The following is a 24,894-nucleotide window of genomic DNA, read 5'->3' as shown; positions in this document are numbered from 1 at the left end:
AGTGGGAAGAAAGAAGAGAGGAAAAGAAATAGAACTAAAGTAAGTGAAGGCGATAAAGAAAAGAAAGGGTATAGGGAGGAATGAAGGAAGCAAGAGCGAAAGACGACAAGAAAAAAGAAGGGGGGAGGGAAGAAATAAGGGAAGGAAAGAAATAGGGAGGAAAGAGAGTAGATAAAAGAAGGAACAAGACGTGAAAGAAAGGACGACGGGAGAAGAAAGAGATAAAGGGAGAGGAGAGGAGGAACCAGTGAAGATAAGCAGCCAGAAGGCAGAAAGGAGGCCAGGATCAGAAGCTCGATTAGCTCGTTGCTCGCTCACACTCAGGGACTCTACTGGGCGGGACTGTAAGGCCCCGCCCCTCGTCCCGCCCGCCGCGGGCCGGGCCTGCGCGAGCAGGGAAGCTGCTGGCTCAACAGAGGCTCAACAGAGGCGACATGTACCGGCTCCTGTCAAGTGTGACAGCTCGGGCTGCGGCCGCCACGGGCCCGGCCTGGAGCGGAGGGCGGCGCGGGGCGCACGGGAGACCCGGCCTGCCCGTGCTGGGCCTTGGCTGGGCCGGGGGTCTGGGGCTCGGGCTCGGGCTGGCGCTCGGGGCGAAGCTGGTGGTGGGGTTGCGGAGCGCCGGCCCCACTCAGTCCCCCGCGGACCCCGAGGCTGCGGGCGCCGAGCTGCCGCACGAGCAGGCCCTGAGCCCCGGGAGCCCGCACACGCCTGCGTCGCCCGCAGCTAAGGGCTTCTCCAGAGCCATCGAGAGCAGCCGCGATCTGCTGCATAGGATCAAGGTGCGGGCCCAGCGGACGCCAGGGCTGCGGCTTCCGAAAAAGACTTCTCGTTTCCCGACCGCCGGGCCGCGGGTTGACGCTCTCGGGGTTGCTCAAGTCGCAGCTGAGGTCACCGGCCGCGGAGGGGACCGCCCCTTCCCCTTTGGAGAGAATGCCCTGAGTACCCGTCGCGGGCCACGGCAAACTGAGCAGAATCTTTGCCTCCGGTGGGCGGGGCCGGAGAGTGGGCGGGGTCTGGGTGGGCGGGGTCAGAGGCCCAGACTGAGAGCGCCTCCCTGTGTACAGAGTTTATACTTTTGAACCACCTACATCTTTCTTCTTTTATCTTAGGATGAGGTTGGCGCACCCGGCATAGTTGTTGGAGTTTCTGTAGATGGAAAAGAAGTCTGGTCAGAAGGTGAGCAAGTATTACTTAGTGGCTCATTTTGTCACTCGGTGAAATAAAATACTGGTATCTTACTGGTTGGAGTTGCAAAAAGTGACACATATTGTAGAGACAATGTATCAGTAGAATAACCAGGCCGTTTATCCATCACTGCAAAGTTTGAAATGTAACTAACTAGGCTAGGCTTGTAGCTCAGTGGAAATCGCTTGCGTAACCTTAATGTGCCTGGCGTCAAATCCAAAAGTAAGTAAATAATTAAAATATGACTCAAGTAAGCGGAAGTGTTCAAAACGGCTTGTTTCTGCTCCCAGTTTACTCTTAAGAGTGGATTTATTGATCTGAAAATGTAATGAAGAGCAATCCATTAAATATCCACTATCACACACAGCCCTTGTAGATTGCCCTAATGAGTCAATAAAATGTCAACTTCCGTATAATTTTATTCTTTAATTCGGTAATCTTTTTATTCCTTGTTTCTTTAAAAGGTACTATACTAAATACTAGGGACACACAATATCCATTGTCCTTAATGAGTTACAGTCTATTATTATTTTTATTAGGCAGAAGTGTTAACTATTTTGTTTCGATTTTTTTTAACCAATAAAAAACCTTGACATGGTTTGGGATGTAGCTCAGTTAGTAAAGTGCTTGCTATTGGTCTCATTATGACCCCCTGTACCACATACATAAAGTGATATGGACCTGTGATCCCATTGCTCAGGTGGAGGAAACTGGAGAAGTTCACGGTCCAATAGTGTGCTCCAGGCCAGCCTGAGTCAAGGGAGATCCTGGTCCTCACTTCTCCCCAACCAAAGTTAGAAGCTTTGAGGGGAGCATTTCTATTCATTTTATGATACGTTTATCAAAGCACTGTTTCATGATATAACTTCAGTGTTGCAGACAAATTGCACCAATTCATCACCTCGGTTTTTAGTAAATGATATTTCAGGCATTGTCTAAGGAAAGCAGTAGATTTAGAAGACATTGCTGGCAGCGGTGGGGTTTTGAAAAAGTCTACTTCCCCTGAGTATATGTGTATTCTAATCAATATAACTAATTGGTGAAACTATCTTGTGGTTAAAAAAAATTAATAAGCCAGGTATGATAACACATGCCTATAATCCTAGCACTGAAGAGCTGAGGCAGGAAGATTCACCTTGAGTTTGAGGCCAACCTGGGGTATATACAGCAAAATCTTGACTCAAAAAGAAAAAAATGTAGCCGGGTGGTGGTGGCGCACGCCTTTAATCCCAGCACTCAGGAGGCAGAGGCAGGTGGATCTCTGTGAGTTCGAGGCCAGCCTGGTCTACAAGAGCTAGTTCCAGGACAGGAAAAAAAAAAAAAAAAAAAAAACTATGGAGAAACCCTGTCTCGAAAAATCAAAAAAAAAAATGTAACAGGGGCAGGGCTAGAGAGAGGACTCAGTGGTTAAAGACACTTAGTGATCTTGCAGAGTATCCAGATTAGGTTCCCACATGGGGGCTCTTAACTGTCTGTAACTCCAGTTCCAGAGGATCTGACACTCACTTCTAGCCTCTGTGTGCACACATCTCATATGTATGAGTGTTTTGCCTGCGTGTATATCTGTGCATCATGTACATGCTTGGTACCCAAAGAGTCTAAACTTGACAATCTGAGTTCAATCTCAGGGGACCATATGGTAGAAGGAGAGAACCAAAACTTGCAAGTTGTCCTCTGGCATAAATTATATATAGTTTCCCCATGGTATGTTACACAGTTCATACTGGAATTATACTTTAAGTATTTAATAGAGTTCTTTGGTTTTAGAATGACTTACAGATTATGGTTCATCTACTCCAACAATGATTGGGTATGAATGGAAAGCCCAAGAATCCAGTAGTTGTTCAGTCCATGAGGCTGGATGTCTCAGCTGGACTTCAGTATATGCTGGAATCCCAAAGGAGTAGGCTCTAATGCCAGTGAAGGAGTGGACTTGCTAGCAAGGTGAGGGAAAGCAGGCAGAGGGAGGAAGCTTCTTTCTTCCGTGTCCTTATATTGGCTTCCAGCAGAAGGCTTGGCTCAGATCAGATCCAGATTAAAGGTGTGTCTTCCTGCCCCAAAGCTCTGGATTAGAAAGTAGATCTTTCCATTTCAAATTAACCAGAAACCTTTAACAAGTGTGCCCTTTATTTGGGGGGTTTTAGTTAATTCCAGATATAGTTAGTTGACAACCAAGAATAGCCATCACAATACCTGTAATCCCTGATAGAGATAGGAGAATCTTGCGTTCAAGGCTAACCTGAGCTACGTAACAAGACCCTGTCTGAAAAACACAAAAAGAAGTGTAATCATCATAATGTTACGGTAAGAAAAGTTAATATCTGAAAATATCAAATGGGAAATTGTTGGGTACCAGGTAAAATTCCAGTTCAGCTTTAAACTTAAATCATTAGGCTTCCAATTGTCAGTATCGGCAAGACTCTCATTCCTCTGAGTCTGACAGTTTAAATATCCCATGAGAAGCTATACACAGTGTGTTTTAATTGATATGATTTCAGTGTCAGACTTTTCGCTTTATTTCCCTTGAAGGTTTAGGTTATGCAGATGTGGAGAACAGGGTACCCTGCAAACCAGAAACAGTCATGAGAATCGCAAGTATCAGCAAAAGCCTTACCATGGTGGCTCTGGCTAAACTCTGGGAAGATGGAAAACTGGATCTGGACCTCCCAGTGCAACACTATGTTCCTGAGTTCCCAGAAAAAGAATACGAGGGTGAAAAGGTAGTGACCCCCCCAGTACCTTCTCCCACTGGTATGTCACACGATTTACACTGGAATTATAGTTTAAATAGCTAATAGATTTTTTTAGTTTCTGCTTTTGTTTCATAGACTTTCATTTTCAATCTAGATGATAATCTGTCGACTACATTTCTGTAATTTAGAGCAAAGGTCTGTACATGACATTGTCTAAGCAGCAGTTCTGAGTGGAGACTGTTAGTCTTCCATTCCAAAGTTGTTGGCTTGTGATTTGCAGGTCAACACTATAATTGAATTTTTTTTATTTTGATTTTTCAAGACAGGATTTCTCTGTGTAACAGCCATGGCTATCCTGTAATGCACTCTGTAGACCATGATGGCCTCAAACTCACAGAGATCCACCAGCGTCTGCCTCCTGAGTGCTGGAATTAAAGGTGTGCACCACCATGGCCAACTGTAATTGAATTTTTATGTTTTTTTTTTTTTTTTAGGTTTCTGTCACAACAAGATTGTTGATTTCCCATTTAAGTGGAATTCGTCATTATGAAAAGGACATGAAAAAAGTGAAAGAGGAGAAAGCTTACAAAGCCTTGAAGATGACAAAAGGGTTAATGCCATCTGACCAAGAGAAAGAACCAAAGGAAAAGGGAGGCAAAAATCACGAGAAGAGCGATTCCCCTAAAGCAAAGGGCGAGCAGGAGAACGAAGCCAGATGCCGACACTCAAAGCATGGCAGGAAAAAGAATGATTTTGAACAAGGCGAATTATATTTGAAAGAAAAATTTGAAAATTCAATTGAATCTCTAAGATTATTTAAAAATGATCCTCTATTTTTTAAACCTGGTGAGTGCTAACTCCCTCTCCTAGCAAAGTTGTTGTTGAAGTGTTCTTTCTTCAGAAAACCCAAGAGGGCACCATCTTGACTGCTGTCAGTAAGGTTAAGGATCGTAACCAGCCAGTATAGGGCGTGCATTGTGTGTGTGTGTGTGTGTGTGTGTGTGTGTGTGTGTGTGTGTGTGTGTGGTGCATGCACCTGTAGAGGCCAGGAAACAACCTTGGATGTCATTCCTGGGGAAGAGTTCACCTTCGGTTTTGTTTTCACTATTTGTTTGTTTGTTTATTGTGTGTGGAGGTCAGAGGACAACCTCCAGGAATCTGTTCTCCTTCTCCCACTGGGTCACAGGGATTAACTCAGGGCATCAGTCTTGGCAGCAGATCCCTTTACCTGTCCAGCCATCTTGCCAGCCCCACCTTATTTTTGAGATAGAGTCTCGTTGGCTGGAGCACGCCAATCAGTCTAGGCTGCCTGGCAGACCCCAGCCTGTCTCTGCCTCCCTAGAGCTAGAATTGCAAGTGCATTGCGACTTTTTTCTGTGGGTTCTGGGGATTGAACTGAGGTCCTCCTGCTTGCCTTACAAGCTCTTTCCCAACTGAGCCATCTTCCTGGGAAGGTTGCTCTTTATCTTTAGTGTCATTGGAAGGCTGCCCGGTCATAGAAGATGCTCAGTATCAAGATAGTCATGGAAACTGTGATGAGTGTTGTGTTGGAAGGATAGTTCACCAAACAAAACCTGGCCGGGGGGGGGGGGGGGTGCTGCTGCTGCGCCTGTACGTGGCTAGCAAGTAAAGGGTTCAGCAGCCTGGTTTATACTTTTGTTCCTTAAGAAGTTAGGGTTCATCAACTCACCTTTATTCACCCTAAAAGCTAAACTATAAAAAGAACTTTTTCTTTGAGACAGTGACTCACTGTGTAGCTCAGCATGGTCTCAAATGTGGTTCCCCTGCCTCAGTCTCCCAAGTGCTGAGATTACAGGTGTGTAGTACCAAACTTGATTTTATCTTTTTCATCTTTTTTTCTTAAATTTACCATCGGTTGATGTGCAATTTTCATTTGGAAAGTAATTTTATGGGACTGGAGAGATGGCTCAGTGGTTAAGAGCAAGCTTGTATTGCTCTCACAGAGAACCTGAGCTCAGTTCCCAGCACCCACATGGCCACCCATAACTCCAGCTCCGTCCTGGGACTCTCATGCTCTCTTCAGGCCTGAGGTCAGCTACTCTCAATAGGCACTCAATTCCCCCATGCACATAATTTAAAAAAAATATATAAATAAAAGATTTTACTACGAATCAATATTTTTATATAACTAAGAAAGCCAGTGAAAATATAGTTATGAATTTTGTATTTAAAAATAAAGTTTCTACCTATTTTTAGTATGGATCATAAAATCTTGAGAAATTCAAACAAAAAATGAACCATAGGTATATATTTAAGTCTATATTTAAAACAAAGCTTTTATGTTTTTTTAAACATTTTTTATTTTTATTTATTATGTATATAGTGTTCTGTCTGCATATATGCTTGCTCTCCAGAAGGGGGCACTAGATCTCATTACAGATGGTTGTGAGCCACCATGTGGTTGCTGGGAATTGAACTCAGGACCTCAGGAAGTGCAGTCAGTGCTCTTAACCTCTGAGCCATCTCTCCAGCCCCAAAGTTTTTATGTTTACATACATTTTATTAAAATAACTCATAGCTGGGCAATGATGGTGCACACACTTAATCCCAGTACTAAAGAGGCAGAGGCAGGCAATCTAAACAAACAAACACATTAACACATGTGCCTAGTTATACCTTACACAGCGGGATGTATTGAGGAGAACACAACATTTATTTGATCATGGACAAGCTAGCAGGGAGAGTCAGTGCCTGAGCACCAGCCTACCACACACAGTGAGGTTTGTGTTGCTATGCAGAGGGCCTGCAAAGCTTTTGCAAGGACAAACCTAAATTCAAGGGCAACCTGTGACTCAGTTTATCCTCCCCTTGGCATTCAAAACTTCAGAGCAATCTGATAGCCAGAAGGAAGACGCCTTTAGATGCACTTTTTGGAGGAGTAGCTCCGAGCCCTAATAACCTCTAAAGCGCTAGTTAAGGACTGACACCCCCAGAGATCCCGCAACTCCACTCTGCCCTTTAAATACACCAAACTGTGAAATAAAGTTGTTTTGCCTTTTACCTGTAAAAAGAAAGCCCGAGAGTCCATGGCTCCTCTCTGCGCATGTCACTGCTCTTCTCTCCAGGAACTCCAGGTTTTGGCTTTTCCTGTGCTCGCCACNGGGTTCAATCCTAGCACTTCCCATTCGCCCCCCAAAGGACAACTGATAGAAAAATCAAATTTGCTTTTCTTCCACCTTTCTGTTTGATGGCCAGTTTGAAGGATTTTGTTTTGCCTTTTTTAGGTGGGATATATTTGTGTATAAATGTTGTGTATTTATTTTCACATAAAAGAGCAGATCCATACACCTTTCAGCCCCTGGGCTGAACATTATGCTGTTCTTGTGTCCTGGAACAGGCCCGATGAGGCATGGGCATTACAAAGCTAACTCAGTGTTGGCACATCATCCTAACCTAGCTTTAGATGTTGACGTAAAATATTACAACTTTATGAGTCTGACTGTTGTCAGCGGGAACATATTTCACATGTGTTTAAATAATAATCAAGCCTTTTCTCCCCTCCCCCCCATGCAATGACGTCTCAAGGTAGTCAGTTTTTGTATTCAACATTTGGCTATACCCTGCTGGCAGCCATCGTAGAAAGAGCTTCAGGATATAAATATTTGGACTATATGCAGAAAATTTTCCATGACTTGGACATGCTGACAACCGTACAGGAAGAGAACGAGCCGGTGATTTACAACAGAGCAAGGTAAACTGACACCTGCCGCGTCCAGCTGTGTCGCATCTTCACATAGTGCTGTTGATTTCACACCCTGATCGTCCTTGTTTCCATTCCAACGTCGGCTTGCCACGTGCTTGGAGCTTTTCTCCGTGCCTGTTTTTTATGAGTAAAATGAGGGGAATAAGTATGTTCGCGATACCCCAAGATGCTTAGTAAGTCAAGCATGATGTCTCATGCCGGCACCAGGAGGACGAGGCACAGGGATTGCTGTGAGTTCAAGACCAACCTAGGCTGCAGAGTGAGTGCCAAGCTAGAACGAGACTATCACAAAAGGAAGGAGGGCACGGAAACAATCATGATCTAAGCACCTGAGTAATTGGGCCAAAATTCTACCTATCATGTATCAAAACAATTTGGTCTTTAAACATCTTTTCTTATTTTTAATGTTACATTTACCTCTGATTTTTCATTACTTAAAATATATTTTTAACTAATTCATCCTTAGAAAAAGTTAACAATAGAATAAGAAATTCACATAAACCCATCACCCTGATTCCCCAAATGCTGTAGCTATGCCATATTTATATTATCTGATTGCACGTTGGTGTTCCCTGGGCCATTTGGAAACAAGCTGCAGACATGGCATTCATTATTCACAAATGCTTAAATGTGCATCTCCTAAAAATGACAACATTTGTGCAGTGGTTATTACAGTTTTGTCCATCGTTCCAGTAAAGTCCTTTGTGACATGCGCTCACATATGCACATAGTGTCTGGTCCACGGACTGATCCAGCATTCCACATTTCTCTTCTTGTCCTGTGTCTCTGCAGTTGCATGCTGTAAACTTGTCCCACTGTTGGTAATGGGGTTTTAGTGACTTTAGTAAAGTGGTACCAGGTTTCTCCTCCTTTTCCTCCTCCTCCTCCTTCTCCTTTTTTTCTTGAGACAGGGTTTCTCTGTGTAACAGCCCTAGATGTCCTAGAGCTAGCTCTTTTTTTTTTTTTTTTTTTTTTTTTTTTTTTTTTTTTTTTTTTTTTTTTTTTTTTTGGTTTTTCGAGACAGGGTTTCTCTGTGGCTTTGGAGCCTGTCCTGGCACTAGCTCTGTAGACCAGGCTAGTCTCGAACTCACAGAGATCTGCCCGCCTCTGCCTCCCGAGTGCTGGGATTAAAGGCGTGTGCCACCACCACCCAGGCTTCTCTTCTATTTTGTAAAGATTCATTTTTATTTTATTTTATTTTATTTTGTGTGTGTGTGTGTGCATGTATGAGTGTGAAGTTGACCTAAGATTCCAGAAGAGGGCATTGTTGAATCCCTGGAATTAGAGTTGTGAGCTGCAAATGGGTGCTGGGAACTAAACCCAGGTCCGCTGGAAGAGCAGCCAGTGCTCTTAAACACTGAGCCATCTCTCCAGCCCTTCTCTGCTTTCTGTATTTGTTGGTTGGAATTCTATTAGAAGAAAACTACTTTCCTCCCTTATTAGCTATGTTTTTTTCATATTACTATGCATTTGTAGGTAACTTTGATCAATGAGTCATAATCTGTCATTGCCATTATATGGGTAAATGGTTATTAGGTTGTATATATTTTTTGTTTTTCAAGACAGTTTGTCTGTGTAGCCTTGGCTGTCTTGGAACTTGCTCTGTAGAGCAAGCTGGCCTTAAACTGATAGAGACCCAACTGCCTCTGCCTCCCAAGTGCTAGGATTAAAGGCGTTCACCACCTCCAGGCATACAAATGTGTGTATGCATATATGTGTGTGTTTATATGTATGTATATGTATATGGTTATTAGTTGTGTGTATGTGTGTGTGATTGCATGAATTTATGTGAAATGCATGTGCAGGTGTTCATAGAGGCTAGAAGAGGCCATCAGATCCCATGAAACTAGAGTTTCAAGCAATTGTGAGCCTCCTAGTTTGGGTGCTGGGACCTGAATGCATGTCTTTTGCAAGTGCAGTAAGTGCTTTTAACTGCTGAGCCTTCTCTTTGGTCTCCTATATGTGTATATTTTTGTTTTGGGAAATTTGAGATAGCTTTCATTATTTAGCCCAGACTGGCCATGAACTTAAAATCCCCCTACTTCAAACTTCTGAGGGCTGGGATCAGAAGCATGTAATACCGTGCCCAATGCATATTATTAATCAGGGTTTTATAGTTGATATTCTGTACGCTAATGGTGAACATTAAGATGTTCATGTTTGTGTGTTCATTGGGTTAGAATGAAGAAAGCTTTCCTTACTATGGGTTCAGTTTTTGAAGATTGAAAGATATTTAGTGAAGTACTACACTAAACCAACTACAATTTTTAATCATAATTTTTGCTAGAAACTAGCCGGGCAGTGGTGGCACATGCCTTTAATCCCAGCATTTGGGAAGCAGATGCAGGTGGATCTCTGTGAGTTCGAGGCCAGCCTGGTCTACAGAGGGAGTTCCAGGACAGCCAGGTTATTGCACAGAAAAACCCTGTCTTGAAAAAACAAAAACCAAAACCATTTTTTTCCCCTAGAAACTTGGAAAGGGGGTTTTGGTGGAGAATTTTGGGACCAGCAACTAATATGGGTTTTCCAATTGTGGTTTTTACTTTATTACTATTTGGTGTAATAGAAGGGTAGTGCATTGAACAATTCAACTGTGAATCTTTCCCTACGTATTTTGAATAATATGCTTCAAAGGGCCTTACTGGCACTTTCAAAAGAAACAGAGAAAATGGTAGTACTTTGGTAGTTTTCAAACTTTATTTTTCTATTTCCACATTAGTTTTATTTAATCTTACATTGTTTTGGCTCAGTTTTCATTTTAAGTTGCTACCTTATCTTAAAGGATTAAATATGCATTGCAAATCAGTTTGTGGCCTAAGAGAGACAGAAGAAATTAGGTTAGCAGCAAGCAATGAATTTTAATTTTTTTAAAAAGCCCGAGATTGTCCGTGTTCGGGATCACATCGCCCGAGTGTTATCTGCAGGTCCTAGCATCATACTCTACTGCAAAGAAAAAAGGGGACTAACACACATACCAGGGTTTGTCGGTGGAAGCTAAAGAAAGACTCTCTAGTGCCAAGAGCATACTTATATGAGCCTATTGTGAATGTGATCTAATATTTGAAAATGAGGATCTAAGTCTGTATGTGAGGGGGAGAAGGACATTGTGTGCACTAATTGAGCTTTGCTTTTAAAGTTAACTCCCCCGGCCCGCATGTGTCTGTGTATGTAAGCTCACGAATGTGTATTTAGAAGCCAGGGAGTCTCAGTCTCTCTCTCTCTCTCTCTCTCTCTCTCTCTCTCTCTCTCTCTCTCTCTCTCTCTCTCTCTCCCTCCCTCCCTCCCTCCCTCCCTCGAGGTAGGTTCTACTACTGATCCTTGTCTAGACCTGTCCACCTGCCTCAGGCCCCAGCTCTGGAATTCCAGGCGTGTGTGGGTGGATTCTAACTCAGGTTCTTACACTTGTACATCACCACTCTTACCCACTGAGCCACCTCCCTAGCCCAAGCCTGTGTCTAATCTGGAAACTGAGACTTTGTAATTGTACAGACTGGATCAGCTATCATTTGCTGTTTTTGTAACTCGCAAAAAATTCAAATGCCCTCTTCTGGCCCACAGGCAGACATGCAGGCAGAACACTGTTTACATAATAACTATATTCTTTTTAAAAAAAGAATAGGAACAGCCAGGAGGTGGTAGCACATGTCTTTAATCCCAGTACTCAGAAAGGAGAGGCAGGCGGATCTCTGTGAGTCCGAGGCCAGCCTGGTCTACAAGAGCTATTTCCAGGATAAGCGCCAAAGCTACAGAAAAACCCTGTCTCAAAAAAAAAAAAAAAGGAACTTGGTTTGTTGGTGTGGAAATCCTTAGTCATAATCTACTGCTTTATTAGGTCTCGTTAGTATTTTCTGTTGGCACAGTACTTTCAATAAAAATCTTTAGTTTTGGGGGTGGGTAGGCTTGGCGGTAAAATGCAGACCATATGAAACAAAGGGGAACCCTCTGATGTCCTGAGTTGATGGACTCAAACAACGGAGTCCTCGGGACTATTTGTTATATTTGATATTCTAGGTATGGCTTCACCTTCTGTTTGTTTCCTGGTGTCTTTTAGAACTAAGCATTGTTCTTGTTTGAAGCTCCTTCATGCCTTTAGCTGACAGACTAGCAGGCTCAGTTTCAGTGTAGGATTTTTGGGTTTACTTTTGTTTTTCAGTTTTTCAGTGAGTTTTTATTAGTAGTCTCACCATGATTCAGGACGCCTCACTACTCAAATATAGTGATAGGGGACAGAAGAGAAGCAAGGCAGAGCCAGGCCAGATCTCCTCAGGCTGAGACCTGGGATGTGGCCTACACATGCTGCTCCCCTTGTGCAGAGCTAACATCACCCCTTTTGTGGCCATCGCTTGCTTGCTTGCTTTTTTTTTTTTTTTTTTTTTTTTTTTGGATTTTTTGAGACAGGGTTTCTCCATAGCTTTTGGTTCCTGTCCTGGAACTAGCTCTGTAAACCAGGCTGGCCTCGAACTCACAGAGATCCGCCTGCCTCTGCCTCCCGAGTGCTGGGATTAAAGGCATGCGCCACCACCGCCCGGCTGTGGCCATCACTTTCTTAACAACAGGGGCCGTCCCGGCAGTTCTGCCAGCGGTTCCACGTCTGGTTCTGGCTTGGGAAGGGGCTGTCAAGAGGGGAAGTCTTGTAGTTCTTCCTCCTCCTTCTCATCTTTTTTGTCCTGGAACTCACTCTATAGACCAGGCTAGCCTCAAACTCGGAGATCACCTGCTTCTGTTTCCCAAGTGCTAGGATCAAAGGCATGTGCCACCATTGTCCGGCAAGTCTTGTAGGTTTTCTGTCCCCAGTCGTGCTGCTGACTGCTAAAGCCGCCCCAGGAGAGCTCAGTGCAACCGTAGCAAAGATGGCCGTGCCTTGAAATGTGAAGGCCAAGAGTTAAGTGAGGCTGCTGTTTGGGGCTGCATTCTGTGCTGCACAATGCTGTGTTTTGCTGTGCTGGGAATGGAACCCAGGGCCTCGCCCATGCTAGGCAAGAGCTTTGCCACAGAGCGACACCCCCAGATGCTTATAATATGCAGTTTTAAATTTAGCTGGTTTCTAAGCCTCTCATACCAGTAAAAAAGAAGTAACATGTAAGTGCTCTGAAAACATTCAGAAGTGTTTTAAAAATGAAAATATTTTGAATTTCTAAGTATGCAGTTATATAACGCTTCTCTTTTGCAAAATGTGGAGAATTCCAAGTAAGTGGAGGCTGTTTGTCATCTGGCTTCACTCCAATTACTCAGTTACAACTACCAGTAACTTTTGAGAATCTGTGTGTTGTTCCCTTTTAAAAGAAGAAAGTCCCTAAGAATTTAAAATAGTTCCATTTACCATTCTACTGAACAAAATTATTCTCACAAAAAGCTAATTTGTTTTCTGTCCAAAGGAATTGAGAGATTCAAGTCTAGAATTTGCCTATATGAAGTTTAGATTTCTAAATTAAAGACTGTAACTCTCTGAAAATTTGCACTTGAAGGAAGCACGGATGGGGATCCCTAATGTCCAACCTTCATAAGTGTTTTCAAATGCTTTGCTGTGAAAAGGAAGTTACACAGAACTAATTGTTAGCATGGGATATTAGTGATTCAGGTTTAGAAGCTTAGAGTTTTCTCTTAGGAGATAAATACCTTAATGAGAAAACACACTTCCTTTTAATGGTTTCCAATTATGTGACTCCCTTCAGATGTATTGATAATTTTAGTTGCTGAGCTGGCACCCTGAGAATGGTTGGTTTTGAGGAAGAAGCTGACCTAGGAGTGGGAAGAAAAAAGGCTAAGACACGGCAGAAACTGGCCAAGTAAGGTTCCTGAAGTTAGTGTTAGACACAGGAAGACCTCATGGTGTGGGAAGTTCTTCTGTGTATGTGTTGTTTTTATTGGTTAATGAATAAAGAAACTGCCTTGGCCTGTAATCGGGCAGAGTAGAGCTAGGCAGGGAAAACTAAACTGAATGCTGGGAGAAAGAAGGCAGAGTCACAAGACGCCATGTAGCCACCAGAGGGGAAAGATGTGAGCTGCCATCTGGAGCCTTGCTGGTAGGCCACGAACCTCATGGTAAAATATAAAATAATGGAAATGGGTTAATTCTAGATGTAAGAGCTAGCTAGCAATACGCTTAAGTGATTGGCCAATCAGTGTTTTAAATAATATAGGTTCTATGTGATTATTTCTGGCAGCCGGGAATGAGCGAGCAGCCTCTCCTAACAACCACATAGTAACATCTTCTATTGCTGGGCATGGTCATGCATGCCTGTGACCCAAGTACTCAGGAGGTAATGTCAGGAGAATTGTCCTGTAGCCAGAGTATACAGTGTGCACTCAGATTTGTTCTATGGATTTCTGCTTTACTTGGTCAGTAGAGACCAAAGGAAAGGAGGGTTGTCAAGATGAGTGTGTTTGATGTGGTTATAATGACTGAGACAGTGTTCTGGTGAGCCCATCGCCAGGGTGGATGAAATAATCAATGCCATAGTTAGAGCAGAAAAAGCAGGTGAAATCAGGAGGAATTCAAGGACCGAGAGCACAGGAGGGGGCCAGCGAGGCAGTGAAGGACAGAAGGGCAGAGATGTTCCATGTTGAAGAGTTAGGGAGCTAGTGGTGGTGCCTGGAAGACGTTTTCGAGTTTCTGATGCTAGGATTCAGGGTGATGACTGCTTGTAACTAGTGGAGCTGCGATGCCCTTCCAGGCAGATCACTGGAGGGAGGCGGTTAGCAGACTTAACCCGAGAGCAGCACCATGGGATCATGAAAAGCTCTCCACGAGGGAAGTTTCATCTTTTCTTTACTTGTGGTTACATTGCCTTGACCTCTGGAGCCTCCTCATAGAGAATAGATCCTCCGCTTTGTCTTCCTTAACACTTTCCCAGCTTCAGAACATACCTGGCTGTAGAGCTTCCTCAGTGTTGTTAAATACATAAGTAAACTACAGCTATCATTTATGCCTTAGCACCCATCAGAAATATGCAATGTGCTCCTTCCACATGATCTGGACTCTGCATGGAAGGAGTAGTAACCCCAGATCACGAAGTAAGATTCTAGAGTGGAGAAACAGCGTAGCATGGCAGAATGCCTGGCTTTAAATCCAGCTCTGTCACTCCCAAACCAAGCACGCATTTATAATAACTACCTCTGAAGAATCTGTTAGGACAAATAACTTTCTACCTTAATGCTTATGAAAATGACCAGACATCTAGTAATAACTATGTAAGTATTCGATTAATCAAAGTGATTATAGCAGTAAAGGTGAGAATTGGGATTCAAACTGAACTTTGCTGAACCTAGCCTCTCCCACAACCCCTAGGAATTACCATATTACATCATCATACATGGCATTCATTGTATCATCATACATGGCATTAGTATGCTATTTTTGTCTTACAAATCTAGTCTTTTTGCACATCAGCCTTATTTCTAAACATCCTAACGTACACACTTCTTGTTACAACATTCATTTGTGGCACATGATTCAACACTAAGCCCAAGGACTAGGAATATCTACCCAGTATAAATATTACCTAATGCATGGGAAAATACATGGTATTGATCAGCGCATCATTGTAAGTACTAAAAGTTAGATATGCTCAGTATGGGAAAACCATACAATAGGAAGATTTTTTCTATGCCTTAGTCATTAAGTAGAATGAACTACTCAGTTATCATTGTCATTTGGATCATACTGAAAATGTATGGTTAGTTTCTAGTTGTATGTATAATTGCTATACTGAAGTACAAACTGCCTCATTTGTACATATTCCTATTTATTATGTAAAGTCAATAATAATAGACTACTAAAGTTTTAATGACCATTCTTATTTTATCTTAGATTTTATGTTTACAATAAAAAGAAACGTCTTGTCAACACACCTTACGTGGATAACTCCTATAAATGGGCTGGTGGCGGATTTCTGTCTACCGTGGGTGACCTTCTGAAGTTTGGGAACGCAATGCTGTATGGTTACCAAGTCGGGCTGTTTAAGAATTCAAATGAAAATCTCTTACCTGGATATCTCAAGCCAGAAACAATGGTGATGATGTGGACCCCGGTCCCTAACACAGAGATGTCCTGGGATAAAGAGGGCAAATACGCAATGGCATGGGGTGTTGTAGAAAAGAAGCAAACGTATGGTTCCTGCCGGAAGCAGAGGCACTACGCCTCACATACTGGAGGTGCAGTGGGTGCCAGTAGTGTCCTGTTGGTCCTTCCTGAAGAACTGGACCCAGAGGCCTTAAAGAACAAGGTGCCCCCACGAGGAATAATCGTCTCTATCATCTGTAACATGCAGTCCGTTGGCCTCAATAGCACTGCTTTGAAGATTGCCTTGGAATTTGATAAAGACAGAACCGACTAGTCCTAAATGGCGGGGGTCCACAGGGAGCCTTTCATTCTTTGAAATGTTGATGTATTTAAGAATACATTTGTAATAGAGAACAGTTAAATGTGGAGAATTATGTTCCTCTAATTGCTTAATTTTGTAACTGCCTTTTTCTTGTACAACTAGTTCTTTACACTCAGGGAAATAACAGTTGTTTCTACTTTTTGAAAAAAAAAGTGTTAAATCTTGAAATAAAATATTCTGATAAAAGACAGTACTTTTTAGTTTTTAGGTTTTTTTTATTTTTACTTTCTTTAAGTCTTGCCATGTAGTATTGACTGGTTTTGAACTTGAATCTTTCTGCTTCACCTCCCAAGTCCCTGGCTTATAGGCATGAGCCACTCCACTACACTTAGCTAAAGTATATACTGTTTGAATGTGTAATAGAGGAGGTCTCATGTAACAGAAGACCTTTTAATGTAACAGTGAAAACACATTCATGAGAAACACATATGTATTGTTTATACACACACACATATTCATAAATATATACATAGCAGGTTAAAAGAAACATTTGTCCTCCCATCCTTCCTGAGGCCTGGGAATTGAAAAGTAGTGCAGTTGGGTGGGTCTGGGCAGTCTGAAAAGATGTTTCCCATAAGGTATGGTAGTTGTCCCAAGTGTCTATGGGACTGGAGGAAAGTTGCCAAGATGGTCTGCAGTCAGTCCTGTGTCTGATTTGGCAAAAGGCCTCAATTTGTCACACATGGGCCTCCCAATAAGGCTGCTTGGCTGCTTATGTCACAGTTGGGCTTTAGAGCAAGTTAAAGAGAGGAAGAGGGGCTGAGAGAGTGAGTGCGGAATACAGCATAGCAAGTACAGTTGTTCGTTACAAACCAGTCAGAATCCACCATATCCGTGAGTTTACACTGCTGTGACCAATCACCTGTCAAAAACAACAGAGGAAAATGAAGGTTTTTATTTCCAGAGTTGCCATCCATCATGGCAAGGAAGGCACAGAGCAGGTAGTACAACAGAGACAGTCCTGTACCATCATATGTGACAAACTCTGTTGGTCTAAGAATCACAGGTCGACACCCATCCTTTGTAGGAGCCAGCTTTGACAAAACTCATACGTTCTAGGGTAGGGGCGTGAGGATTAGAATTATTAGACAAAAGGAATAGAGATGTGAGAGAAATAAGAAACAGAAAAGCATTGGGAGGGACATTCAGTCAATACTGAATTCACCTTGTTTATTATTATATACTTCACTCCAAAAAGGGGAAGGGGGAGGCAACAGACTTCGTTAGCATGATACAAGGAATAGACTTGAATTCTCCAACCTTTGGCCCAGGTGGAACAGATCTACTTAACACTCAAAATACTAATTAACCACACCTAGGTCAGAATCTCTCATTTGTAACCACACCTGTTAACAATTTTAAGCAAGCAAAAATAAGCTCAAACTCCCTTTCAGACACGGTGGAATAGGCTCACATTTTTGGGTCTCCACAGTGGACTGAACACAGGGATGAATACTGAGAATCACTAGGAGCCATCTTGAAGGTAGACTCCGCAGATAGCTTACCACAGTGTTGACTTTGGGATATCTTGTTGGAATAGTCCCAGACGGTACATGCTGGAGATTACCCGTGTGCCAGTGCACACAGGAAGACACAAGAAAGAAGTCAGTTTTTATGTACTTTATGAAAAGAACCTTTCTGTGTTTCTCAGTCCTACGCCTATGTCTTCACCTTTTTCTGTCTAACAGTAAATCAGTATCTGGGTTGTGTGAATTGTAGACAGCAGTTCTTTTACACGTGTCCACTTCTTCCGGACATGTAAAAGGTGGAACCCTGTGCTGAGGGTCCCCGAAGACTGCTGGCCTGCTAAGCTCATGGGTGCATCATGTAGCACTGTGCTCAGTGGGAGATCTTGTCTCAGAGGTGGAGAATGAACATAGAGGAAGGACATTGGACTGACTTCCGGCCTCCACAAGCACACTCACTTTTCTTACCCAAAGCAGTCAGAAACAGTATTGATAAATCTTTATATCTTACAGGGTTCTGTCTCCAGAGACGGACCCTTATTCAGAAAAAAAAAGACACAATCCTGTCTTGTTTTTGTTCTTTATACTGAAACTTGTGAAGGGAGATCGTTGACTACAAATGATTTATTTTTATTTATTTATTTTGGTTTTTCGAGACAGGGTTTCTCTGTAGTTTTGGAGCCTGTCCTGGAACTAGCTCTTGTAGACCAGGCTGGCCTCGAACTCTCAGAGATCCGCCTTCCTCTGCCTCCCAAGTGCTGGGATTAAAGGCGTGTGCCACCACTGCCCGGCTGATTTATTTTACTGATTTATTTTATTGGTCTTGTATTAAATTGAAATTTTGTGAAAGTAAAAAAAAAAGGCACAAAAGATTTATAACAAATATGCATATTTCCAATTCCCAAAATTTAAAATGTAAAGATGTCAAATTTTCTTCACTTAAAATCATACAGGAGAGCCAGAAGGTGGTGGTGCAGGCCTTTGATCCCAAGCACCAGGAGGTCAAGGCAGGCTGATCTCTATGAGTTCAAGGCCAGCCTGGTCTACAAGAGCTAATTCCAGGACAGGCTCGAAAACCACAGAGAAATCCTGTCTCGAAAAACAAAAACAACAACAACAACAAAAATCAAAACCAAATCATACAGGAGAAAAACTAACACCCAAAGTCCCACTCCTTTTAACTAGCAGGGACCCATCAGGGTTGGTTTGTTTACTCTCATGTCCTTGTTTGACACTTTACATGTGTAGTACATAATTTCCTTTTGTGCATTATACAAATATACTACATGTTTTCTACCTTCCTCAAAACTCAGGACAGTTACTGTAATCTGTCAAGTTTATAAAATCGTTTGTGGTAACTGCTGTCAACTAACAAATTGTGAAGTTATACTGCACTAGCCACCGTTTCTCTTTCTTGTAGACAGTTTCTGGAACTAGCTCTGTAGATCAGACTGGCCCTGAACTCGCAGAGATCTGCCTGCCTCTGCCTCCCAAGTGCTGGGATTAAAGGCGTGCGCTACCATCGCTGCTACCCAATATCTTGGTAGATGCTTTTCCATGAACAACATTGTGGGTTGACCCATATGACATCAAAAGAGAAACCATTGAATATAGTTTTACATAAACCTTGTTTATATGGCAACTTAATTTTTTTTTAGCATCTGATGGCACAATTGTTTTTATTTGCTTTTACCTAAAACTTAAGAAGTTAGACATTATTTTCACATGTCCTTTGATCTTTTGAAATTTCTCCAAATTTTTCACATAGTCTACTTACTCAGACCAGGAAAAATTAAAATATTTAAGAACTGACCAGGTATGAAGTTACATGCCTTTAATCCTAGCACTCAGTTGGTAGAGACAGGCAAATCTTTTTTAATTTGAGGCCTGCCTGGTCTACTTAGTGAGTTCCAAGACAGTCAGGACTACATAGAGAAACTCTGTCACAACAACAACAAAATTATGAATATGCTCAGAGGATAGGAAGTAAGTAGGTAATGGAGTCTAAAATTCTAATGGGCAAAGCTATTTAGAAGCCTACCTTTCATATGGAAAAAAGAGAACCGGTGGCTAGTGCAGTATAACATCACAATTTGTTAGTTGACAGCAGTTACAACAAACTGGATTTTATAAACTTGACCAGATTACAGTAACTGTCCTAGTTTTGAGGAAGGTAGAAAACATGTAGTATATTTGTATAATGCAATAGAAAGCAGTAGTATGTATCACATAAGGAAATTATGTACTACATATGTAAAGTGTCATGGAAATGAGAGGATACATACCATAACAAACCCTTTACTAGCCAGTTTCCTGCCATTCTGTTGGGCTGTAACCTGTGTGATTTTGCCACTCACAGGCCAAGTCGTTCCTCTGCCCTTTAAGCTAGGCTGACTTTCCCGCTCCTGACCTGTCAAATGTGGTAGAAGGGACGGTCCAGCTTGCCTTCACTGCCTGAGACCCACTGCTGGCTTACTGAAGAGCCATGAAGTCCTAGACACCAGCTAGCACTAGTTGAGAGGCATGACTAAAACCATGCTGGACCCAACTCAGCTTCACTGCCAGTTAAAGCTGTGTAAGTGAAATTAGATGAGACCAGCAGAGGAAGTCAGCTTACATAACCATGAGAAAAACAGATCATCACTTAAGCCATTAAACTTGGGGGTGGCTTGCTTTACAGCAAGCAGTCAACACAACCGTGCTTTTATTTGCCAAGAAATGGGGACATTTGGAGGAAAGTACAACTTTATAATACTCATGCTAAAAAAATATTCTAAAAACTGGCCAGTCCTCAAAATCACATCTTGTGGGATACAACTTTAACAGTTTAGTAAACCAAGTCGCATCAAAATATAAACTGGGCCTGGAAATATTGCCCAGTGATAGACGTAACATGCCTAACATGTGCAAGGGCCTGAAGTAATACAGTTACAAAATAATTACAGATTTTCATTAGAAAATTTGACTGTAAACCAAGAACAATGTATTGCTCAAAATACAAAATGAAAAACAAAGATGGCACTATAAAGCCACCCTCCATGCCGGGCAGTGGTGGCGCACGCCTTTAATCCCAGCGCTTGGGAGGCAGAGGCAGGCGGATCTCTGAGTTCAGGCCAGCCTGTTCTAGAAGAGCTAGTTCCAGGACAGGCTTCAAAACTACAGAGAAACCCTGTCTCAAAAGAACAAAAATTAAATCCACCCTCCTAAACACTGATTGTTCTAAGCATACAACATGAAGTGACAGCCATGAAAACAGAACATGGACAGGGCTGAGGGTTTTCTGAGCGCTGGGTCTGGGCAGCAGTGGCAGCTCCAATTTCTGTTGCTACAGACCAATCAGCATACAAGAACTACATTCCTAAGGAAATATTTAAAAGGTAGGTTTCTAAACTAAATCTACAGGGCTATTTTTTCCCTTTCTAGAAGTACTGGGGATTCAACAAGGGCCTTCTGTATCCTAGGCAAGTGCTCTACCACTGAGCTACAGCCCTAGCCCTAATTCTTTGCTTTCTAAGGTGAGGTTTTGGTACACAAGAAAACAATGTGGTGTGGCAGTAAATGAGCCAGATGTAAAAGAAATAAATTGGGAAAATTTCTTATTCTGACAATACCTCTGAAATAAATGTCAGAGAACATTTAAGCATGGAACAGCAACACCATGGCTTGACAGAACGCTTTGCTTACACGTGTGAAAATGGAGCTATAATATCCTAAAAAGATATATTTAATAGCACTCAGCTCTTCTAGACCAGGCTGGCCTCGAACTCACAGAGATCCGCCTGCCTCTGCCTCCCAAGTGCTGGGATTAAAGGCGTGCGCCACCATCACCCGGCTCAAGGCAATTTAGAATGGTCTGAAAGTCAAATATTTAGGGTGTGTACACTCGAAATGGGACACAAACTAGTCAAAATACTAGTTTAAAATGTTTAACACAGTACAACTTAAATGTATAGCACACTTGCATGTACAATAAAAGAAAAAAGCAGGGGGGTGAACTTGTCTATAATTAAAACTTTATTGAAAAACTGACACCAAAATAGGAGATCACTGTTGTATACTTTATAAAATCAAACACAGTTACATTGTCTTGGTAGAGTCACTAAACTTGATAAGGCTTTCTGTGAAAAAACGCAAACTCAGGAACTTGTATAGATGTTTAGTGTTGCTTTCTTCTAAATGAACAGCCTGCAAAGGAATCAAGAGAGTGTATTAAACATCTTACTCTTTCTTTGGTGTGATTTTAGTAGTAAAAAGTGCTTTTTAAGTTAAAAAAAAAAAAAGCTTTAGGAATAGATTAATTAAACAAAGGAACATTAGATTTTAGGCAGAAAACTGAAGTTTCTGAGTATTATTAATATAAATTAATATATAATTTTGCTATAATAAATATTGTACAAGTTATTCAAATTATGTCATGGACTCTATCTGAGACTATAAACCCTACCCCAACAGTTCGCACTGTTTTGAAGATCTCTTATCTTTCTCCTCAGTCCCTTTCCTCTACTCAGTCTCCCACAAAGTTAGCTCTGGTTAGAGTTCTTCTCACAGGTTACAAATCTGCCGGATGCACTTTAACTTATCTGTTAGCATATGCATACAAACTCCCATGATCATGGCATGAAATAAGTTTCAGCAACCTGAAAGTGCTTATTAATAACAGTAGGCAATGTGTTTGTTTGTTTTGTTTTTTTGAGGCAGGATTATCTCTACATAGCCCCGGTTGCCCTGGATCAGGCTGAACTCATGGAGGCCACCTGCCTCTGCCTCCTAATTGCTAGGATTAAAGGCGTGCATCACCACAACCCATTCTAACATGCCTTACGTTGACTTTGGACTCTGATCTCTCCCAGTCACACCAAAAAGATCTTGGATTTACTGCTAGTGCATTTGTAACTCTTCCAGTGAAAATATGAAATTCACAGTTCCCCAAAATATCACAAGCAAATTTCAAGTATTATGGAATTATAAACCTGAATATATTATTATGAAAAATATGTACACAATTGTTTTTATTGTATTAAAGTGAAGTTAGAAAGTAAATTAAATTTTTAAATTTAGTATTAAATAGATGTCCATAAAAATAAAAAGGGGGGCATTTTAATTGGTACATCTGGGATATTTGTTCCTTACTTGGCAATGACAAAAGCAAAACAAAAAAACCTCTTTTATGCACTAACTGTATGAGAAATAAAATGTTTTAAAATCTCATTCTGACTTTTAAATTTATTTATTTTTTAATTTACTCCAAGTTAATTACACAAGGAGAATAAGAATGTAAGACTAAATATTCTAAAGTTAGAAAAACAATTGTAGTATCAAAGGCATAAGCAGCTTACCTATCTGAACAGAGGACTCTTTAAAGAGCCCACAATAAACCTTCTAAATCTTATTACTGGGTTAGAAAATGCCAAAGGCTATACCTTCTGTGAGCCTGGCTTTTCCTCCTGTGGGCTGGCACAGCACTGTTGAACAACCTACACAAAGAACCACTGTCTGAGCATGGCTGAAAACTGTAGTAATCTTGTAGCAGCCTAAAAACAAAACAAAACAAAAAAAAAAGGGGGGGGGGACAATACATTAAAAGTTTGCAAAGCAGATGAAAACAGAGTTCTGTCTCATCACGTAAATACATGCTGCTTCTACAATGAGCGATGCTTTTACACATTTCCTGTAAACCCTGGTCCCTGCTATGACAGCAGGTCACACATGGAACAAAGTATTTTTGAAGCCACTTAAGTTTTTTTTAAGATGAACTTTTATTAAACTTAGTATTTCTGAAACATTAACATTTCAGAATGCAACAGACACGTCATCTTTTTCAGGCTGTCTTCGGAGTTCGGTGTTTTACACATAGAGACTGTCTCCACTTTCACTGTCACGTTTTAAGTACTAAACAGCCACATATGGATGGATAATGGAAACCTCGGACAGCACAATTCGAGACTGGAGAATCAACATACTTTCACTGTACAGTGAAAAAGGAAAATCCATCACCTTAATGAACAGCTGGAAGACTTGAGTCTAACCTGGCTTCACCGGGCTCCCATATATTCCTAGTAAACCTTGAGTATGTTTATTTAAAATGTCCCTGCGACAATTCCGTGATGTCAATTCTATTCAACTGTAGATCCTCAGAAGCTTCCTTTCGGACAAGAAAATTTGAAAATTTACCTGGACATTTCACATCCATGAAGTAAGAATTTGGGCTCTGAACCAGCCGTTTCTTCTTATGTTTTTTCTTTTCGTCTTCCAAGGAAGGGTGTAAAAGGTCTCTTGCCAGCTGAGTAAAGAAGCATATTGTTACTGCTGGAGTCAAAGCACACTGGGGGCGGATTTAACCACAGGACGAACGCAAAGCAAGAGCAACAGGCATCCTCCGCAGAGGGACCACTTCCACCCATACTTTGCGTTCGCTGAGTCCTTGTCTTAGGACTTTACGGCGGTCGAGGCGCTTATGATAGAGAACCCCTTCTTCGTTCGGGTGGAAAGCCAGCAAAGCTAAGTAAGAACAAGACTCTGGCTCCGGCCCCCGGGAGGAAGCAGCGCAGCCGATCAGAGCAAGGCCGGGATGACCTCAGCCCCGGGGCTCCACACCCGATTGCCAGCACCGGGCTGCCTCGTGGCCGCCCAGGGTGGAACGACCGTTGTCAGCCGCTTCGAGGGCCGTTAGCGAGCAGAAGAAATGCCCCCCCTCCACCCCGCCTTTGGCTGGAAGCGACTCCCCATCCGCGACCCGCTCGCTCGCGCTCCGGCTAAGCAGGGCCAGCCACACCACGCCGCCCGGGCAAGTCGGGACAAGCCCGCCGCGCCCCAGCCCGCACCGCCAGCCGCGTGGATGGCCAGGAGACGCCGCGGGCTGAGCCGCCTGCCGAGGCGCGGGATGGAGAGAAAGCCCGAAAGAAAGTAACCCCGAACCCAAAGTGAAACACTTACAGGCATGGTGACGGCTCGGCCAGCACCGATGCTCCAGATCTCCGAGGTGAGGTGCTTGCTAGCGAGTGCTCAGCTACAACTTCCGGGGATAGAGGCGGCGAGGCGTAGTGGAGGGGAATGCGGGCGGGGCGGCCTCTCTAGGCTCCCGTCTCGGTGGTGCGGCTCCGGGAGTCCAGGTCTACCGAGGGTCTAAAGGGCTCCTGCTTTAAGCACCGCCCTGGACGCGGGCCAGGCTGGGGAGGCCACGAGGTCACAAGGCTATTGGGTCGTGGACGTTAGTCATTAGAGGGAAGCCAGACCTGAGGCGGCTCTCAGCCTGGCCTCCCTCTGTTCATTATGCGGGGCAGGAGGTGTGCATGGGGTCAGGCACAGGGAACAACAACAATATTCTCTGTTCTCTTCTTCTTCTTCTTCTTCTTCTTCTTCTTCTTCTTCTTCTTCTTCTTCTTCTTCTTCTTCTTCTTCTTCTTCTTCTTCTTCTTCTTCTTCTTCTTCTTCTTCTTCTT

The 24,894-nt window shown here is 42.6% G+C and overlaps 2 protein-coding genes across 2 annotated transcripts; one reads left to right on the top strand and one right to left on the bottom strand.

Annotated features, from left to right (window-relative positions):
* The first annotated feature begins 399 nt into the window (after positions 1-399).
* Positions 400-16,182, top strand: Lactb (lactamase beta). The gene is made up of 6 exons (XM_050126177.1): positions 400-782; positions 1,113-1,179; positions 3,718-3,908; positions 4,376-4,727; positions 7,428-7,593; positions 15,416-16,182. Exons 1-6 carry the CDS (start codon positions 435-437, stop codon positions 15,939-15,941), a joined length of 1,650 nt encoding a protein of 549 aa, XP_049982134.1. The 5' UTR covers positions 400-434; the 3' UTR covers positions 15,942-16,182.
* Positions 16,183-21,446: 5,264 nt separating this feature from the next.
* Positions 21,447-24,553, bottom strand: Rps27l (ribosomal protein S27 like). The gene is made up of 4 exons (XM_050127573.1): positions 24,389-24,553; positions 23,627-23,735; positions 22,876-22,986; positions 21,447-21,640 (listed from the first exon to the last, which is right to left on the bottom strand). Exons 1-4 carry the CDS (start codon positions 24,392-24,394, stop codon positions 21,612-21,614), a joined length of 255 nt encoding a protein of 84 aa, XP_049983530.1. The 5' UTR covers positions 24,395-24,553; the 3' UTR covers positions 21,447-21,611.
* Positions 24,554-24,894: the final 341 nt, after the last annotated feature.

The sequence above is a fragment of the Alexandromys fortis genome, unplaced genomic scaffold, assembly GCF_014885135.2.
Source record: "Alexandromys fortis isolate MF-2015 unplaced genomic scaffold, M_Fortis_MF-2015_v1.1 scaffold_22, whole genome shotgun sequence".
Taxonomy (NCBI): domain Eukaryota; kingdom Metazoa; phylum Chordata; class Mammalia; order Rodentia; family Cricetidae; genus Alexandromys; species Alexandromys fortis.
The sequence above is the reverse complement of the archived record's forward strand: the minus strand, read 5'-3'. Positions and strand labels throughout refer to the sequence as shown.

What these genes read in the sequence shown, in the direction of transcription:
- Lactb (XM_050126177.1), top strand. Translation starts at nt 435, where the DNA reads ATGTACCGGCTCCTGTCAAGTGTGACAGCTCGGGCTGCGGCCGCCACG. An exon ending in AAAAGAAGTCTGGTCAGAAG is followed by an intron (nt 1,180 to 3,717) that starts GTGAGCAAGTAT and finishes TTTCCCTTGAAG; the next exon opens with GTTTAGGTTATGCAGATGTG. An exon ending in AAGAATACGAGGGTGAAAAG is followed by an intron (nt 3,909 to 4,375) that starts GTAGTGACCCCC and finishes TTTTTTTTTTAG; the next exon opens with GTTTCTGTCACAACAAGATT.
- Rps27l (XM_050127573.1), bottom strand. An exon ending in CATGGATGTGAAATGTCCAG is followed by an intron (nt 22,987 to 23,626) that starts GTAAATTTTCAA and finishes TTTTGTTTTTAG; the next exon opens with GCTGCTACAAGATTACTACA. An exon ending in AAAAGCCAGGCTCACAGAAG is followed by an intron (nt 21,641 to 22,875) that starts GTATAGCCTTTG and finishes ATTCCTTTGCAG; the next exon opens with GCTGTTCATTTAGAAGAAAG.